Source organism: Mirounga angustirostris, unplaced genomic scaffold, assembly GCF_029215605.1.
Source record: "Mirounga angustirostris isolate CCGP_5_RB_7025 unplaced genomic scaffold, mMirAng1.0.hap1 SCAF_8, whole genome shotgun sequence".
Taxonomy (NCBI): Eukaryota; Metazoa; Chordata; class Mammalia; order Carnivora; family Phocidae; genus Mirounga; species Mirounga angustirostris.
Genome location: NW_026991716.1, coordinates 71,932,732 through 71,952,120, shown reverse-complemented (window position 1 = coordinate 71,952,120; position 19,389 = coordinate 71,932,732). Strand labels below are relative to the sequence as shown.

Genomic DNA, 19,389 nt, shown 5'->3' with positions numbered 1-19,389 from the left:
TCTCGCGCTGGCCGGGGATGCTCGCGCGCGGCGCCCCCCTGCCTGTGAGCTGGCGGTCCCGGGGCGTGGGGGGGGGTAGAGTGTGTGAGTAGCTGGGAGGGGGCCGCGGGGCGCTCGGCGGAGAGCTCGCCCGGGTTAGTCCGCCGCCGTCACCTGACTCCTTGGAGCCGCCACAGCTGAGGTGGGGGCGGGGATGGGAACGCGGCGCGGATCGCTAGAGAGACGCGGCAGCGCTGGCGGAGGAGGCGGCGGCGGGCGGGTAGAGGCGCTCGGGGCCACGGGCGGCGGGCGCAGGGACCCCGGAGCTGAGGGCGGGGGGTGGTGCGGGCTAGGGCTGGAGGCATCTCGCCCCGGGGCACCGGGTCCGCGCGCGGTCGCACACGCCCACCCGGCGCGGCTTCCCTCGGCGGCCCAGGCTCCGCTCATCCTGCGGCGGGAGGCGCCGCTCCTGGGGCGGGGTGAGTACCCGCGGCACCGGCTCGGTCCCCTCCCCCGCGCCGGGGCAGCGCGCGGCTCCGGAGAGGATAATCCTAGGGCGCGGAGAAGGGCAGCGGCTGGGTGACAGCTCCGCGGCGCGCTCGAGTGCGGGCGGGGGGCTGGGCTGGGCTGTCAGCGCGTCTGTGCTCCGCTGCCGGGAAGGGCGAGGCGCCGAGAGACTCCGGTCCCTCCGCAGAGCCCCCGGGCGGCCCCTGCGGCGGGGATTGGGGGCGAGGGGAGGGGACTCGGGCGAAGGGCCTCGGCGGGGCTTGGGAGGCGGCGGCGAGGAAGGCAGGGGAGGCGAGGGCATAATATGGCGCAATGCTAGGATAATCTCCACCGCGCCCGAGGGAGGACGAGCCCACTGCTGCAGCAGCGCGAGGAGGAAGAGGGAAACGGTCAGGGCTAGGGTATCCGATTCAGACCCCGGAGCCTGCGGGCTACTAGGAAGAAACGCTGCGGCGGGCAGGCGAGAGGTGGGCACCCGGTGGGCGCGGCGCCCAGGGAATAATCCCGACGCACGCCGGGGCTGGTCCAACACGCGGGGATCAGGTTGCAGGCGAAGTGCTGATTGACAGGGGGGTGCCGGAGGGGTGAGGCGGGCGGCAGGGCGAGTGGAACCGGGACGGTGTCACGAGGCTGGGACCGGAGCCCGTGCTGGGGTTCGGTGACGGACCTACTCTTGTTGAAGACCCCCTAGATCGCGTATCACCAGCGGGGTTTAGCGCGTTGCTGGCTCCTAGAGGTGATACCAGGGCGGGGACGGAGAAGAGAGCCGCCGTGCGGCTGGAGGAGGCAAGGCCGGGGTGCTCGGAGGGTAGGGTCTGCGGGTTTAAAGCAGGACCATCTCCCCTCCTTTCCCGCAGAAGAGGAGGTGATAGACGCGGCCGGAGAAGATGTCGGGCCAAACGCTCACGGATCGGATCGCCGCCGCTCAGTACAGCGTGACAGGCTCCGCTGTTGCGAGAGCGGTCTGCAAAGCCACCACTCATGAAGTGATGGGCCCCAAGAAAAAGCACCTGGACTGTAAGCATCTTTTTATATAAGTGGGACATGCGCACGGCAGAGGCGCCCTGGATGCCGGCGTGCGGCCTGGGCTTGCTGTCGATAATGCTGCAGCTTTCAGAACTCCCAGCTGGGCTGCCCCTGAGCTCGAAATCTCCAGACGTGGAGGTGTTGCCTTGGGTCAACCCTGAAACCTTGTTTGTGTAAGAGCCATTTTTTTTTTCTCCTGTTGACCTCCAGGGTCTTGGTGGAGAAAAAAAAATTCTGTATGTATCAATAATATAAAATCCTGAGGAATCGTACGTTCTGGATTAGGCACGTTTCACCTCTTTTTTTTTTTTTTTTCTTTCTCCACACACCACCCCTTTGTCCAGGTTACAGGAAATCAGGGGTTGCACAGTCATACACCCCCCCCAAAGAAAATAAGAAAGGTGAAATCATAAAAGGTCAAACTTGTCACCCTAGTTTTCTGAATACATTTTTGAGTAGTTTTAAAATAGTGTCTTCTTTTTCAGTGTGGCTGCTGAGATTTCGTGTGTGAGTGTGGGTGTATGAGTGTATGTTGTATGTAACCATACCAAACTGAAATAAATTCAAGCTATTGAATGAGGAAATTGGACTTCAGAGATAATGGCAATTTCATTTTACACATCCTGGCACACTTCGTTGTCCGTTTCTCAGAAACTGCTGGGCAGAATGACTATGCTGTGGTCACAAAATGGATGTGCTTTCCCAGCATTCGAGATAGTGCACTTTTACAAGAAAACATTTCATTCATAATGCCTTTTCTTTATATTGGTTATTTGATGGAAAAAGGCTTTAATCTGGTTTGGAATCTATGTATTTCTAATATAAATTTTTCATTGGCTTAACACAGTAAATATTTTGTTATTGAAGGACAAATAGGGACTTAGAAAAAGGCTTTCCCTGGCTTTAGGTAGTGAAGCTCTTTATAGCTAAGGCTACATCAGAATGTGTTCTGTTGCTGCTGCTCAGTCTTTTTGACCTGCTTGGGACCCGCTCTGATACGATGTTTGTTGGTAAAGATCAGTGTTGGCATAAGAGACACAACTGTAGCCATACCCATTTCCCATCTGGCTTCCTTTCCTCATTTTCTGGGTTTCTTTTGCTTCGGGCCTTCCCCAGTGTCTGCCTTTTGCAGCTGAGAAAATGGCCCTAGTGTTAGAATTGACTTTAGTCCTATGATCTGTATAAGCACAGCTTGATGAAGCTTACAACTGGACATTGTAAGGGTTATCCAGCCTTGTGAGGCTGTTGTGTCATAAAATTGAATAATTTGCTTCTAGAAGCTTGTCTGAGGGGAGAACACCATTGCTCCTTCCCTGAGGAAATTTTTAACAAAATTTGTTGATATGGTATGGTATGTTGATGGAAGAGGCCACCAGGGCCAGGGCACCTAACAGAAGTGGAAATTATAAATTCATGACCAGCTCATTTTGCTGCAGCATGCTGAATCATTTAGCCATCTTTCCATCAGTTTCCCCAACTCTGGAAAGATGACTCATGTCTTAAAGGTATGTCAGTCTAGCAAATATTCGTAATAAAAAAGCTATAGGTGTTGGATTAGTTAGATGCTATGAAAATGGTAGATCAATATATCGATACATTTCATAGAATGTTCACAGATTTGAGCATTTCATTGAAACATTATTCAGATATAGACTCACTTTTCCATATCTAAATATTTAGTCACCTTAATCTTTTAGATCTGGATGGTCTTTTAAAAATTTTCAAGGTGGGAGGTTTTCCAGTATCTCCAGCATGTGAGTAAGTAGAGTGATTTTGAAGATGTAAAACATAACAGGGAGATTCTGTATTTAGAAAGCAGATAGCGCAGGAATTGGTATTGAATTATTAATGAGAATAATAACAACAGCTAAACATTTATTGAGCAGTTACTGTATGCCGGGCACTGGGCTTTACATTATTAATTTATCGCTGCTTAACAGGTTCAGGGAAGGTAATTAACTTTCACAGCTTTTAACCACGGCACTTAACAGTTGTCTGTAGTTTACTTAGTCATATTTTCTATTGGGGGGGGGGGAACAGTATTAGCCTGAATGGTTTAATTTCCAAAATACCCATCTTGTTTGTATGGCTTTGTGTGAAATCAAGCAGCACAACCCACGTCATTATTGCAATCTCTATGATATGCATGAAGAATTTTAAATTCAGTCAATTAAAAAAATGAGCAAAAGATAAGCAGTGAAGAGTATTAGTTTTTCTTTTTGACGTTTTACTTTTTGAGTAAGTAATAAAATAAATTAACTGCACTTAAAAACAATCTTAGGGAAGAATTTGGGAAGACAGATATCACATTACTGAAAAAATGACATGGAAAATTTGAAAATAGAAGTTTTGTTGTATTTATATGCATTGTAAGAGGGCATCTTTGCTTGGAATTCCTTGTGAAGTTCTTTTAAATAACAGTCGACTACCTTAGTAATTCACAGGTTTTCAGTTAACACACCAGTTATAAAAGTGAATCACACCTATTGTTAGAACATGCCAACACATAACTAACTTTCCCTATAGGCACTGAAGCGTTCTTAAGTAATGACTTAATTTTGAAAATATTAAATAGTTGGGAGGAAAAGAGCACAATGTAGAGTTGGGAATTTGAGACCAAAAAGTTTTAATTTTTAATTTGTTTGATTGGTGTATAACTTTCGGGTTTGGAGTTTAGGTTGGAAGATTATAAGATTAAAGTTTATGGTTTTGTGATTTTTTTTCCCCCCAGATATTGGGTTAACTGAATGGGCTCCAAATATTATTTATTTAAAATGCTGGTTTAAAAGATTTTTTTTTTCTCTGTAGGTTGATAGGCCAGGAAAACTGTTAATTCTGGTGATTTATAAAATTATGCTTAATGATATATGATTTAAACATTTATAGGAATGATTAGTTAACATCTGGGGGCAGAATTATATATGGTGAGAAGGTAAAGAAACTCTAGACATACAGTCTCAGATTTTTTTCCCTTTTTTTTTTTTTCAATAACAGTTCCTTAGAGGAAAAGTATATTCAGAAAAGCTTCACCATAATCAGGAGTTACATATTGAATTTAAAATAATATTCTAAATAATGATTATATACCTTAAGGTACTTTTGAATTATGTAAAACTTTTATTCCGTACTCTACTGTAATAATGTTACTGCTTGCACATGAAAATTAACAAACACCTGACCATTGTTAGTTTGACATTAGTTTTTTGGGGGTGCCTGTACATCCTTGTTTCCTTTTCCTTGTAACTTTGTATACCTATTTGGTAATACATAAAACATCCAGGGTTCAGCAAGTATTTACCTTCTTGGTTACAACTGTTTTACATTTCAGTTGCTTTTTTTCCTTTTCTGCTTTGTAGCTGATGGCCTAAAGGATAGCCCAAGTCAAGTAATAAAGTAATAAGATCCAGTAAGGCACCTAGTATCTACCCAAGTGCTGTGTCACCGTTAAAGAACAACCAAGAGGGGCGCCTGGGTGGCTCAGTCGTTGGGCGGCTGCCTTCGGCTCAGGTCATGATCCCAGGATCCTGGGATCGAGCCCCATATCGGGCTCCCTGCTCGGCGGGAAGCCTGCTTCCTCCTCCTCCCTCTCTTACTCGCCCTGCTTGTGTTCCCTCTCTCGCTGTGTCTCTCTCTGTCAAATGAATAAATAAAATCTAAAAAAAAAAACAACCAAGAAATAGAGTTGACCCAACGTAACACCTGCAGAGAGAAACTGGTGAAGTTTGGCAGCTCTAGTATAAGATTCATTTCTGTTAGTAGCTTTTACCAACAATTTCTATATATGCCATATTGTTAAAAAAAAAAACAAAAAACAAAAAACCTCTTTAACATCATCAAAATTCAAACTTAGACATTACTATTACTATCAAACCAAACCTCGTGAAAAGCCAAATTGGTTATCAGCAATGCTATTTTTTTTTTCCCATTCTAAACCTCTTGAGGGTTTTTAATAATGAGCTTATGCCACATACTGAGCAAATGATTCAAGTTCTGAATCTTATGTTTAAGGGATACTGGCTGGCATTTTATATAGGATTCCTATCCTCCCAAATTAAGAAAAAGTAAGATTTGGGGCACCTGGGTGGCTCGGCCAGTTGGGCATCCAACTCTTGATTTTGGCTCAGGTTATGATCTCAGGGCAGTGGGATTGAACCCCACTTCAGTTTCCACACTCCGCAGGGAGTCAGCTTGACATTCTCTGTCTCTGTCTGCCCTTCCCCATGCTTGCTCGCTCTCTCTCCCCGACCCCAAATAAATAAATAAATAAATATTTTTTTAAAAAAAGGAAAACAGGATTTTATTTCTTATTAGAATATCTGGTAGAAGTAATGGGAGATTTGGACTGTTTTTGATTCAAGGCAAATATTGGCCAATTACCACAAAATACCTGCTGTTTTAATTTTTTTCATAAAATATCTGTAAAGCAGGAAATTTTGTGAGTAAACAGAATGAAAATTTAACCCTAAATTTTAATTAATTAATTAATTACAATAAATTTAAGTTTATTTTCTATACCTAAGCTTGCTTAGTATAAATAAAATATATTTTGATTTATAGAAATGCTATTTGCACACCAATTTAGTTGATACCATATCTATATTTGTGATAAGTTAATAAAGCTTTCTATAGTTCACAAATCAAAAAAATAGGCAAAAATTATTGAATAAAATTAATTGGATCAATCTATAAAAGTTTACTGAACACTAGAGTAACTTTCAACATGAGAGGTGTACTAATTTGCTGTAAATATATTTTACTTTTATTCCAGTTGTTCTCATTTCACTATTTGTTATTGACTAAATATACCCTCTCATTCTTCTATATGAAGGCATGCTCTGTTCCTTCTTGATTTCACCAGAAGACCCAGCACAAGCGTGAAGATGGAGATAGTATTTTTTAGGCAGTCATGAAGAGCTGGGGGAAATACACTTTTGAAAACGCATTTTAGTCGATGATCATTGATACAGCAAATCTGTAAAGGATCCAGTCTGTATGGTCCTGTGACATTCCCAGACAACACTCAGCATGCCAGGAGGGGGGCAGAGAGATCCTGTGAGGTTCAGGGGTTGGCAGGAGCAGGCAAAGCAGAAGAGTGGCAAAGAGTCTCAGGTAACAGCAGGGAGCATGTTTTAAAATGACTTAAAATAATCAGACTTTATATCAGCTAGTAGAATAGTAAGGATTTTTTTCTGGATCTTTTTATTTCCACATTTTCAGAGAAATCTTTTTTTTATGGTATAATGTTAATTCTATTTGGGTCACTTTAGATGGTTTTTTTCTCCTTTCTCCACTCTCCAGTGTGGTTAGCAGATACTTTCTTAGAACCAGTATAAAATTGGTAATTCAAATCAATTTTTTAAATGTGGTAAAAATTGAATGTATGGAAAAAATATAAAATTATATACAGAGTAGGTAAATTCACATCTTAATTGTAATATTAGCTTGCCGCATTTTAGATTAAAATCTCGATTTTTGGTACATTGCCATATGAGTTTTAATGTTTAATAAATGACTGCTAAAGTCTTACTTGTAAATTTAATCTGTGCACTTAGTTGCTATGGATCCATCTCTTAGCTTTTCACAAATAAATATCCTTTAGATATCTTCCTGCCTCCCTTCAGATTGATTGATGCTGGGATAGGGTGTTCTTGGAGCTTATCTAGGTTTCAATACTTGGTAAAGAAGGTCGGAAGTGACATATAACCTTCTTCCCTGACGACCTAGGATGCTTTCCTTACAGAGGTTTATTTTCGGTGACTCAACTCCTGATCCAGTTGCTACTGACTAAGCCTTCAAATATAATCATAGTTCAGTTAAATAATTTGAAAAGCCACATTTCTTGCCATTAAAAATATTTATTCTTCAGTTCCACCTTGTTGGCAAATGTTTTTCTGTTCACCGAGAAACATTGTTTGCTTATGAAGGGAAATGTTAGCTGTCTGTTTTTTCTTAGGTGTTTATGTAATGTGCTCTAGGTTTTGTTTCTCATAAAGGGGAGAATAGGAGAATGGCATACCAAGTGTTAGTTGCATGATGAGCTGTAAGACAGGATGGAGTCTTCCTAGGAGCAGCTGGGTGAAAGCACAGGCCAGAGAGAGAATTGTACCCCAAAGCCCACAGCCTTCTTAGAACTGGGTTCCTGCTCTCTCTTCATTTGTTCCAAATGTGTGAGGATCCCTCCTGCCCTCCCATATATACATAACCTTTCTCTATTATGCATCTTTAAGAAAGATCTAATGATTCCTAAAGGATTTTGTGATATGCCATTCCTGGCTACTCAGGAGAGAGAGAGAAGCTGCATCTTTGTCTACTTCGTGTGGTTTTGCTTTTTGGCCTGATCATTAATTATTCTCCCAAGATTAGCACTTTTATTTTAAATGATAACTCTCCTCCTTTCTATATTAGCTATTCTGTCATCTGTATTTTTAAGCTCTCCTCCTATCTCTCTTATAAGCATTTTCAAGTATCTCCATTTAAAACAAAGCCACCTACACACAACTCTCCTTGGACTCTATGACCTCTTCCAGCAACCAACTATCGTCCCTTGTTTTTCTTTTGCACCCAAGCTCCTTGAAACAGAATTTTACCATTCCAAAGAAAACAAACACAAGTCTGCCCTTCTTTGGATATTCTGTGTCTTTGGCTTAATCCATGCATGAAGTAATAGGATTGCTGTTAGGGGCCAGGCATTGCCAACCCAATTGGCCAAGCCACTAATTTGAGAGTTGTTATCCCTCATCTCTCACATCCAGTGGGTACTCAATTGTTAAAAACTCTCTGAAATCTCCTTCTTAACTGTCTCTGCTTTGCTTTAGATCAGTAATAAACCTCATTTGTAAAAAGAAGTTTAGTAATAGTACCTATTTCGTCTTTGGTGAGGAATAAATGAGATCATGCATGTAAAATACCTAGCTCAGAGCTTGATGCACAAATGTGCAATGAATATCAGTTATTACTACCGCTATCACTGTTAACCGTTACTTGTACAGTTGCTGTTGATGCTACTCTTGCCCCTACTAGAATCGTTACTGCTACTTCCACCACTATAATGACAGATACGATCACTAGTGATTTGCCATTACCCCTTCTCCATGCTTGTATTTGCTTCCTGCTTTCAGTTGCTTCAGTTTTTTGTTGTTGTTGTTGTTGTTTTGTTTTGTTTTTTAGTTGCTTCGGTTTTTACGTTAATTCCAACTTTTTCTATAGTTTGGAAGTTTAAAATCTATATTATTTCTGTTCTTTTAGTGATCCCCTTGAAAAATTTAATATGCCTACTTGAAGTCTAAAGTAGAACAGTATCTTTTATTTCCTCCTAAAGAAGAGAAACTTAGGAACTTTACTCCAGTCACCCACTTCTTACTTACATGCTGTGCTGTCTAGTATTTTAATTCTACCATAGTTTTAACCCCCAAAGCTAGACATTGTTATTCGTTACAGGCAGTGTTTATGTCGGTAAATCCTCCTTGACTTCTTTTTTCACCATTGCTTCATTATGCCTACGATTTTCCTGAACTGTATTCCTCTTCAAGCTCCTTCCTTCAGTGAGGTTCTTTAGTAGTCATCTCTGATTTTGTCTTTAAAAAAAACTTATTTTGCCCATATTTTTGAAGGATAGTTTATCTGTGTACACAATTCTGGATTGACAGTTATTTTTCCTTTGAAGATAATTTCACTCTTTTGGCTTCTGTTGGAGTCCACCTGCCTTTAGGTAATCTCTTTTTGTGGCAGCTTTTATAATCTTGTTTGTCTTTTCCTTCTGTAGTGTATGATTGTGTAGATGTAGCTTTCTTTTTTTATTTATTTTTTTAAATTTTAATTTCAGTATAGTTAATATAACAGTGTTATATTTATTTCACATGTACAATATAGTAGTTCAACACTTGTAGACATTACTCAGTGCTCATCATGGTAAGTATACTCTTAATCTTCATCATCTATTTCACCCATTTCCTTACTCTCCTCCCCCCTGGTAACCATGTCTGTGGTTCTCTGTAGTTCTCTCTCATCTCTGTAAGAGTCTATATTTTGGTTTGTCTCTTTGTTGTTGTTGTCCTTTGTCCTTTTACACAAAACATTTGTTTCTTAAATTTACATATGAGTGAAACCGTACGGTATTTGTTTTTCTCTGACTGGCTTATTTCATTTAGCATTATACCCTCTAGATCTATCCATGTTGTTGCAAATGGCAAGATTCCATTATGTTTTGTGGCTGAGTAATATTCCATTGTGTGTATATATACACCACATCTTCTTTATCCATTCATCTATCAGTGGACACTTGGGCTATGTCTGTAATTTGGCTGTTGTAAATAATGCTGCAGTAAACATAGGGGTGCATATATCTTTTTGAATTAGTGTTTTCATATTCTTCGGGTAATTACCCAGTAGTGGAATTACTAGATGATATGGTAGTTTTATTTTTTATTTTGGGGGAATCTCCATATTGTTTTGTATAGTGACTGTACCAGTTTGTATCCCCACCAACAGTGCAAGAGGGTTTCTTTACATCTTTACCAACACTTACTCTTTCTTGTGTTTTTGGCTTTAGCTGTTCTGACAGGCATGAGGTGATATCCACTATGGTTTTGATTTGCATTTCCCTGATGATAAGTGATGTTGAGCATCTTTTCATGTGTGTGTTGGCCATCTGTATGTCTTCTTTGGAGAAATACCTGTTCATGTCTTCTGTCCATTTTTTAATTAGATTGTCTTTTTTGGTGTTGAGTTGTGTAAGTTCTTTATATATTTTGGATACTGACCCTTTATTGGATATGTCATTTGCAAATATCTCCTCCCATTCAGTAGGTTGTCTTTTAGTTTTGTTGGTTGTTTCCTTTGCTGTGCAGAAGCCTTTTATTTTGATGTCCCAGTCATTTATTTTTGCTTTTGTTTCCCTTGCCTCAGGAGACGCAGCTAGAAAAATATCACTATGACTGATGTCAGAGAAATTACTGCCTGTGCTTTCTTCTAAGATTTTTATGACTTCATGTCTCACATTTAGGTCCTTTAATCCATTTGTGAATTTATTTTTGTGTATGGTGTAAGAAAGTTTCATTATTTTGCATGTAGTGGTCCAGTTTTTCCAACACCATTTGTTGAAGAGACCGTCTTTTTCCCATTGAATATTCTTGCCTCCTTTAGTTGGAGATTAATTGGCCATATAGTTGTGGATTTATTTCTGGGCTCTCTATTCTGTTCCATTGATCTATGTGTCTGTTTTTGTGCCAGTACCATATTGTTTGATTACTACAGTTTAGTAGTATATCTTGATATCTGGGATTGTGATACCTTTTATACTTGTTTTTCAAGATGCTTTGGCTATTTGGGGTTTTTTGTGGTTCCATATACATTTTAGGATTGTTTGTTCTAGTTCTGTGAAAAATCCTGTTGATATTTTGATAGGGATTCCATTAAATCTGTAGATTGCTTTGGGTAGTACAGAAATTCTAACAATATTCTTCAAACCCATGAGCATGGAATGTCTTTCCAGTCCTTGGTGTCATCTTGATCTCTTTAATCAGTGTTTTATAGTTTTAGGAGTACAGGTCTCTCACGTCCTTGGTTAAGTTTATTCCTAGGCACTTAATTATTTGTGTAATTGTAAATGGAATTATTTTCTTAATTTCTCTTTCTGCTACTTCATTATAATTGTGTAGAAATTCAACAGGTTTCTGTATATTGATTTTGTATCCTGTGACTTTACTGAATTCATTTATCAGTTCTAGTAGTTTTTTGGTGGAGTCTTTAAGGTTTTCTTTTTTTTTTTTTTAAGATTTTATTTATTTATTTGACAGCGAGAGAGGGAACACAAGCAGGGGGAGTGGGAGAGGGAGAAGCAGGCTTCCTGCTGAGCAGGGAGCCCGATGAGGGGCTTGCTCCCAGGACCCTGGGATCATGACCTGAGCAGAAGGCAGATGCTTAACGACTGAGCCACCCAGGTGCCCCTAGGGTTTTCTATATATAGTATCATGTCATCGAAAATAGTGAAAGTTTTACCTCTACCTTGCTAATTTGGATGCCTTTATTTCTTTTTGTTGTCTGATTGTTGTGGCTAGGGCTTTCAGTCCTATGCTGAATAAAAGTGGTGGGAATGGAAATGATCTTGTTCCTGATCTTAGGGGAAAAGCTCTCTGTTTTTCATCATTGAGTATGATATTAGCTGTGGGTTTCATATATGACCTTTATTATGTTGAGGTATGTTCTCTCTAAACCAGTTTGTTGAGAGTTTTTATCATGAATGGATGTTGTACTCTGTCAAATGCTTTTTTTTTTTTTTTTTGCATGTATTGGAATAATCATACAGTTTTTATCCTTTTTCTTGTTGATGTGTTGTATCACATTGACTGATTTGCAAATATTGAACTACCTTTGCATCCCAGGAATAGATCCCACTTGATTGTAGTGAATGATTTTTTAATGTGTTGTTGGATTTGGCTTGGTAATATTTTGTTGAGGATTTTTGCATTTGTGTTCATCAGAGATATTGGCCTGTAGTTCTCTTCTTTTGCAGTGCTGTTGTCTGGTTTTGGTATCAGAGTAATGCTGGCCTCATAGAATGAGTTTGGAAGCTTTCCTTCCCCTTAGATGTAGCTTTCTTTTATTTATCCTCTTTGGAACTTTTGGGTTTCCTGAATATGAGAATTCATTTCTCTTATCAGGTCTGGGAAATTCTCAGCATTTCTTATTATTGACTGTGACCTACATCCATTTTCTTTTTTGTTGTCTTCAAATATGATTATATATATACTAAACTTTCACATCATATCCTTGTATCTCTAAATATACCTTTTGTAGTTTTCAATACTTGCTTTACTGTTTAGTATGCTTTGTTTTTCAGATACTTCCTATTTATTAATTCTCTCTTTAGCTATGTTTTATCTGCTTTTACCCATCCTTAGTTTTTAATTTTATTCACTTATATTTTTTATTTTTGAAGTTTTTCAAATTTGCTCTTTTTTTGGATGGCATATACTTCTTACATTTTTGAGTTCCTCTTTTGTTTCTTCATTTGAAACACAATTCATTTCATATTCTGTATCACACAGATCCATTACGTGAAGCTCTGTGTTTGCTATGGTTTTTGCCTGATCCTCAATCATGAAATGTTTCCTTGTGTGTTTGTAATTTTGGACTTCATCTGTGGGAATCCTGAAAACTTAGGATAACCTAGAGAGGATTTGTATTTGCCTCTGCCAGATCCCACAAGTGCTACCGTCATGGGAGCACCTTAAGTTGATTTCTGCTGTTGGAGTTTCCCCTCTAGTGCAAGTCTGGGTCCATAATTTCAAAGTCTAAAGAAAAGACCAAAATTCTTTTTTGTAAAGCATTTGGTAGCAAAATTTGTACTACCTACCATGAAAGTTTTTATGTTGAACTACAGAAATATTGTTGTATTATGATATGCTGCCCAGATTAGACTGGGGTGTTACTTAATATCTGGGGTATGTACCATATTACTTTGTAAAATCTGAACAATCAAATTCTGAAATACATATGGCTCTGAAGGTCTTGAATAGAAAAGTGTGAATATGTAGTCTAAATATGAGTCAGAAACTTGGACAAGAGGAAAGCTATGATTACAAAAGCCCTAGAGATTTCTTCTTTTCCCCAGAACCTAGACTAAGTGGGACAAGCTTTTCTATTGTCTTCTTTGCTGGAAGGTGTTCTTTTTGTTTTTGTTTTTTCTACTGATTTTACAAAGGGAGTAACCCTTTGATCATCCCAGCTTTCTGTGAAGGTCTTTATTCCAACTCGCCACCTTGCTTAGTTCAAAGACCTTGTTTTCTGTTCCCTGTAAGGCTGTTAAAATCTAAGCTTTCTGGCCACTCAAACTAACACCTGGCCTCAAGGAGCCTTCTCCTCCATATCACTTTACCATGTGTTTTTCTGTATCTTCTTTATGTTTTGGCCTTGAAGATCACCTTTTATTTTCTTGTGAGTTCACCCAAATGAGTGGAAGGATGCCAGTAATATTTATCTAAATTATCAGGTGTGGTTTTTTCTGTATGCAGCCTGTTTCCAATCCACTGTTCTTTCCTCTCCCTCCACTCCCCATACACACCACAATTCATTCCTGATAAACTTTGAAATTCATTAGGTTCACTATCCTCTGTATTACTTCTGGGCCTTTGTGCTGTGTCTGTGTTCTAATATATTTTAAAAATCTCATTTCTAAAACCTAGCTTTAGTCATTCCTTGTCAGGACTTCAGTGGTCCCCTATGCATGTATCCCTGTCATATCATTCACGGAGCTTTAGTGGGATCCTATTTAGTGAAATTTTTTTCCTCTAGTCTGCAGTTTAATTGAAGTTGCCTTATCCCTAACACCAAAATAGCATGGAAGCAGGTTTTGGTAAACATTTGCTGAATGATTTTTTTTGTTACAGATTTCACATTTCCCAAATTTCAGAACTTTTTGTTCTTATAAACTTTTTCTTGCTAACCTTGCAGAAGAGCAAGGAGTTAAACTTGATCATTTTCTCTCAAGGTTTTGAAAGCCACAGAAGTGTAATATTGAAGGAAAACAAACAAAGGAAACATTATATTGCTTAATGTACATAGCTGCACATTTCTTGATAGTCTTTCAACACTTGTATCCTTGTGACATGATAAAAATTTCATCTTGGGCCACCTGGGTGGCTCAGTTGGTTAAGTGTCCAACTCTTGATCTCAGCTCAGGTCTTGATCTCAGGGTTGGGGGTTTAAGACCCGCACTGGGCTCCATGAAAAAAATTTCATTTGGGGAAAATTATATCCTTGATACAAAAAGTGTTTTTGGTTGTGGATTTAAAGCATGTGTGTATTTCTCTTGGTGCATATCATCAATGATTAGATTGTAGATGATTATTAATATTAGAGAAAATTCTTCACTAGCATTTATTGTGTGTATATGTGTGTACCCATTTGCTTTAGTTTGTTTTGAGTTGGATACAGTTAGGTAGCACTGTTTTTTAGTATCCACTTTATAATTCACAAGTACATACATTATGAGTGGTAGGGATGGTTACGGAAGAAAAACATTATTTCAAAGTATATACTCTTAATTTTCATTAAAATGATATTCACTATATATATATGGTGATGCTATTCACTAACATGATAATATTACCATTAGAAACATGAGGGGTTTAGAAAAGCTCTGAGGAAGGGGGACAAGCTTAAGCTAAAACTTTGGGTGGTTTTGCCTTTGCAAAGAGAGCAATAAATGTTAGCATATTTAATTTGGCTTTTAATGACCTGTTTGTCGAAATTAGAAATTACTTTCAGTATTGGGGCTTTCAGTAACTTACTTAGTACAGTGCCATTATTTATTCACTTAACAAATATTTGGGTATTTACTAAATGTCAGGAATTGTTCCAGGAGGCAAGGATACCATGGTGAACAAGGTACAGCTCTTGGAAACTTAGTAGGGGAGACAGAAAATGAAAGAAATAATTACAAGTGGCTCAAAAAGAATTGAGTGTTAAGAGGGGAAGTGAAGACTCCAGTGGAGGTACCTTGCAGAAGTTATGTTTAAGCCCATACCTGAAGAACGAGTGGACTACCTAGGTTAGGTGCAGACAGGAGCTGCTGAACACTGTTCTAAGAAGAGATTCAAAGGGGACAAGACACATTTTAGGAATTTAAAAAAGTGAAAGGTCACTGGAAACCTGAATTTAGAGGGCCAAGAATGTTAAGCAAGACCTGAATTGTGAACTGGGACCAGATATGGAGGGCCTGCTAGGCTGGAGAGAATATTCCTTTTCACAGATGAGGAATCTAAATCCCAGAAAGGCAAAATCATACATTCTATATGGGTTAATACTGAGTAATTCTTATCTGTCTTCCTTGAGCAGGTGCCCTAATGGGTCATTACCTTGGTCACCTAGTTCTGATTGCTGTATTGGTGCCAGGAAATATCTGGGCGAGTCATGTGAGAAATGTAAACATATTTAGGGGCGCCTGGGTGGCTCAGTTGTTAAGCGTCTGCCTTCGGCTCAGGTCACGATCCCAGGGTGCTGGGATCGAGCCCCGCATCGGGCTCCCTGCTCAATGGAGAGCCTGCTTCTCCTTCTCCCACCCCAGCCCCCCGCTTGTGTTCCCTCTCTCAGTGTCTCTCTCTCTCAAATAAATAAATAAAATCTTTAAAAAAAATGTATATACATACACACACACATGAACTTTAATAGTCTGAATTCGAACTCACCATAAATGCAAACCCAACCCAGGGCACTTCTGACACAGTGGACAGTCAGGAAGCAGTCCCTAATGGCATTCCAGGATGCATCTTGCCAGCCTGACCTCTTTTTCTCTTTTCCCTCTTCTTGTCTGTTGCTTGGTTCTTGGGTCATAGAGCTAACACCAGAGAATGCTTCCTATGCCATTGGTGACAGTGAAGACGAAAAAGATTACAGACTCATGTAACTTAGTTCAAAGTTTTCTAAAAAGTGTATAAAATGAACTTTAGAGGCCATTTAGTTTGGTCTTATTATTTGGTGACATAATTTATAACATTTTTAACTATCACCACTGAAATAATAGCATTTTATAATCAGGCTTAATTGTTAATGCAAAACTAAAAACAAGACTACCCCCCCCAAAATCATGATATATATTAAGTATATCTAAGTATGTCTATGTCATATTTCATTGGGTTTGTTAGCCTCTTAATGCCCAAGAAAAAAACTTATGTTATTAAAATTGAGGTTGAGGAAATAGCCAGGTAAAAAATTTTCTTTCTCCTCTTCTCTCCAAAGCTAGTAGTTTCCACATTATCATCCTCTATAATTCTTTTCTTTTAGTATTAAAAATATCAGAAAATATCTTATTATTTTTTCTTAAAAGCTGGAATAGAATTTTAGAAAACTTCCTATAATCCCATTATCAACTTGATTAGCTTCAGATTGTACACTTTACAGATCCCCCATCATCTGACTAAACAGTGAGACCATGGCTTAACAAAGGTTTGTTATTTTTGTCTCCCTACCTCAATAAGGTTGCAGTGTGTTCATGTTTTTCTGGGCTCTTCATTAAGCATTTTAACATTTAACATTCTGGTTTTTGTCTGCCTTGAGTGAGCATGAGTGAACCCTTGAAAGGTTCCATGGAAGGCTGATTTGAGGCTGTGCTAAGGACCAGGCTGAACCCACTGTTTACCACCTGCATCTCCTCATTGCTTTGTGGTTCTGTACTTCTTTTTCCCACCAGGGAGCTCATCATAGTTCCAGAGGAGTCACTTAACTTTTAGTTATACTTTATTGCGTTTTATGAAGAACTGTGTGCTGCCATAACATTACTCTGTCAAGGGTCTGTTCTCTATATCTCAGTGGAAGATAGTGACTTTGGCCCTTCTGTGGACTGTGCTAATCATTTCATGTAGTAATGCTGTGAACTCAAAGAAGTGCTTCCTCGGTTGAGTTCAGCATTACTTTTTCAGATGGATAAAGAAGAGTATAAATTGGGCACTCCATTGGTAGGAGTATAAATTGGTACAAATTTTGGGGAGGGAAAATTGGCAATATTACTCAAAACTCTTAAAAATCCCAGCAATTTGATGGCTATAAATTTACCTCTGATAAATAATTGGCAAACTGCAGAAGAGTATGCATCCAGAGGTATTTGTTGCAGCAGTGTATGTAGGAATACAAAATTGAATACGCCTAAATACTTGATTGAAAAATTGTGGTGTGTCCAAACAATATGATACTGGGCAACCTTGAAAAACAACATTGTTAAAGTCTATCCGACATGTAAAGCCAATTTATCAGATGTGATCTAATTTTCTTTAAAAAAAAAAAAAAGTACTGGTGCGCCTAGGTTGCTCAGCCCTTGGGCGTCTGCCTTCGGCTCAGGTCACGATCCCGGGGTCCTGGGATCGAGCCCCGCATCAGGCTCCCTGCTCTGTGGGGAGCCTGCTTCTCCCTCTCCCACTCCCCCTGCTTGTGTTCTCTCTCTCTCTCTCTCTCTGTCAAATAAATAAATAAAATCTTTAAAAAAAAAAAAAAGGTACTATATGTATATGTTCATGGTACATATTTTGGTAGAGTATAGCCAAAATGTTATCTGTGGTTTATACCCATATTAATCATGTTTTGATTATGGGTTACAGGACTATAGATCAAACTAGTTTGGGCAAAGAGAGGATCATTTTGGCCCTTGTAACTAAGCTGAGGGAAAGGCAGGGTGAATGGGTGTCTCTGGTGCTTGCTTAGGATTCTCTCCCCACCTCCTATTTCTCTTGTCCTAGAGTTTTACAAATTCATAGGGAAGAATTCTGATATGCTTTGCTCAGGTCATGGTTTATCTTTGTCAGTATGTGGCATGATACTATGGTTGTGGATCTTAACCAGAACTACCTTGTTGGGAATCCCAAGAGCTAGTGACTTGAAACAAGTTTTATGTCTTGCCCACATCTCAGTCTGCTATGGATGGCTCCTTCCTTCTAGGTATTCTATCACCTAGGGTTTCAGAGTCCTCCATTGGATTCTGTGCATCTATCTGACAGAAGAAAGAGGACAGAATGGGGGGTAGGGGTGGAGGAAGTATTATAGGGGAAGATTGATGTTCAGGCCTAGACATCATTTAGCCTATATTCCATTGGCAAGAACTCAGTGGCCTCATGAGGAGAAGGTGGGAAATGAAGACTAGCTGTGAATCCAGGAGGAGGAAATGGCATATGAGCACATAGTGTTGACTCTACCATGCCCCTGGAAAAAGAAATTGGATTATGGCTTGTCACCTATATCTTAAAACACTTATAGTATGCCACTTAGATGTCTAGGGATTTTGCTGCTATAGTCATGTGACTGTTAATATCTAGTAATCAGCTAGCTGTTAATTTTTCTTTCTGTGAGACCAGATGATTCTGGAAATGGATGACTAATAGCCAGCCGGTAGACTCACTGCATACTTCTCCGGCTTGGCAGACATTGCAGATTGATTCTGGCACAATTTTCTTCAAAGCTTTGATTTGGCCTCCTAGTGCACCCATAGACAATGCTTTGGATTTCTGCTGTCAGTCATAGTTAGCACTTAGGATGAAACACATTTGCTATCCCTGTCTAGGCAGTTTATCCATGCTAGATACTAAGGCAAAGCATTTGCTGGATTTACCTACAACTCCAGATTGGCATTCAACTTGGATGTTTCCATGCCCAGAATTCATTGGACAATGACCTTGTCTTTAAAATCTAGTAATTCAGTGATTTGTGTGGATAGACCATGGGAAGAAGTTCTTCCTTTCTCTGTTCAATAGCCAAAGGATGTTGTTCCTGGTTTTATATTTTGCATTAACAGAGAATGTTATGGCTAATGTGAGACAGGGAAAGGATGCTTGAATTTTTGCATTTAAGATCTAACCTTCTTTAGGCATCAAGTCTGATATTAATCAATTGCCTTAAAATATGTTATACAAAGCATATTTGAATTTTAGTACCAAGAACTTTTCTTTGAGTTCTTACTTAGGTACCTACATGAATATGGTTTCTTTTTTTAATGTAAGATGTTTCTTTGTTCACTATTTGATGTGTAGTACATTAACTGTCTTTTCCTGTAAGATTTAAATGAAGAAAAATAAAGGGGCTCTCTGGAGTGAAGGAGAGGCCCACACATGAGCATTGTATGTTATCGATTGCTGCCATCCTCACAAACCCCTGTGAGGTAAATACTCTTATCCTTACTTTACAGAGAAGGAAAACAAGGCCTGAAGAGGTTAGGGAACTCACCCAAGGTCTCACAGATAATGAGGGGAGAAGTCAGGATTTTATCAGAGGTTGTAACTGTAAAACTTATGGGGGTATTTTCCTTTGTGTCATGTTTTTTGCTTGTTGTCTGTGTCTCGAGTGCCACGGGTAGTAATAATCCAAAACAAAACCAGTTAAAGCACCATGCAGATGTTT

General features: G+C 39.5%; 1 protein-coding gene across 1 annotated transcript in view; it reads left to right on the top strand.

Annotated features, from left to right (window-relative positions):
- Window positions 1–276: 276 nt before the first annotated feature.
- The window catches only part of SNAP91 (synaptosome associated protein 91), a 143,521-nt gene continuing 124,408 nt past the window's right edge, over window positions 277–19,389 (top strand). The window contains exons 1-2 of the mRNA XM_054505455.2: window positions 277–458; window positions 1,344–1,503. Of these exons, the coding sequence (XP_054361430.2) occupies window positions 1,374–1,503 (130 nt within the window). The 5' untranslated portion in view covers window positions 277–458; window positions 1,344–1,373. The remainder of the gene's footprint in view (window positions 459–1,343; window positions 1,504–19,389) is intronic.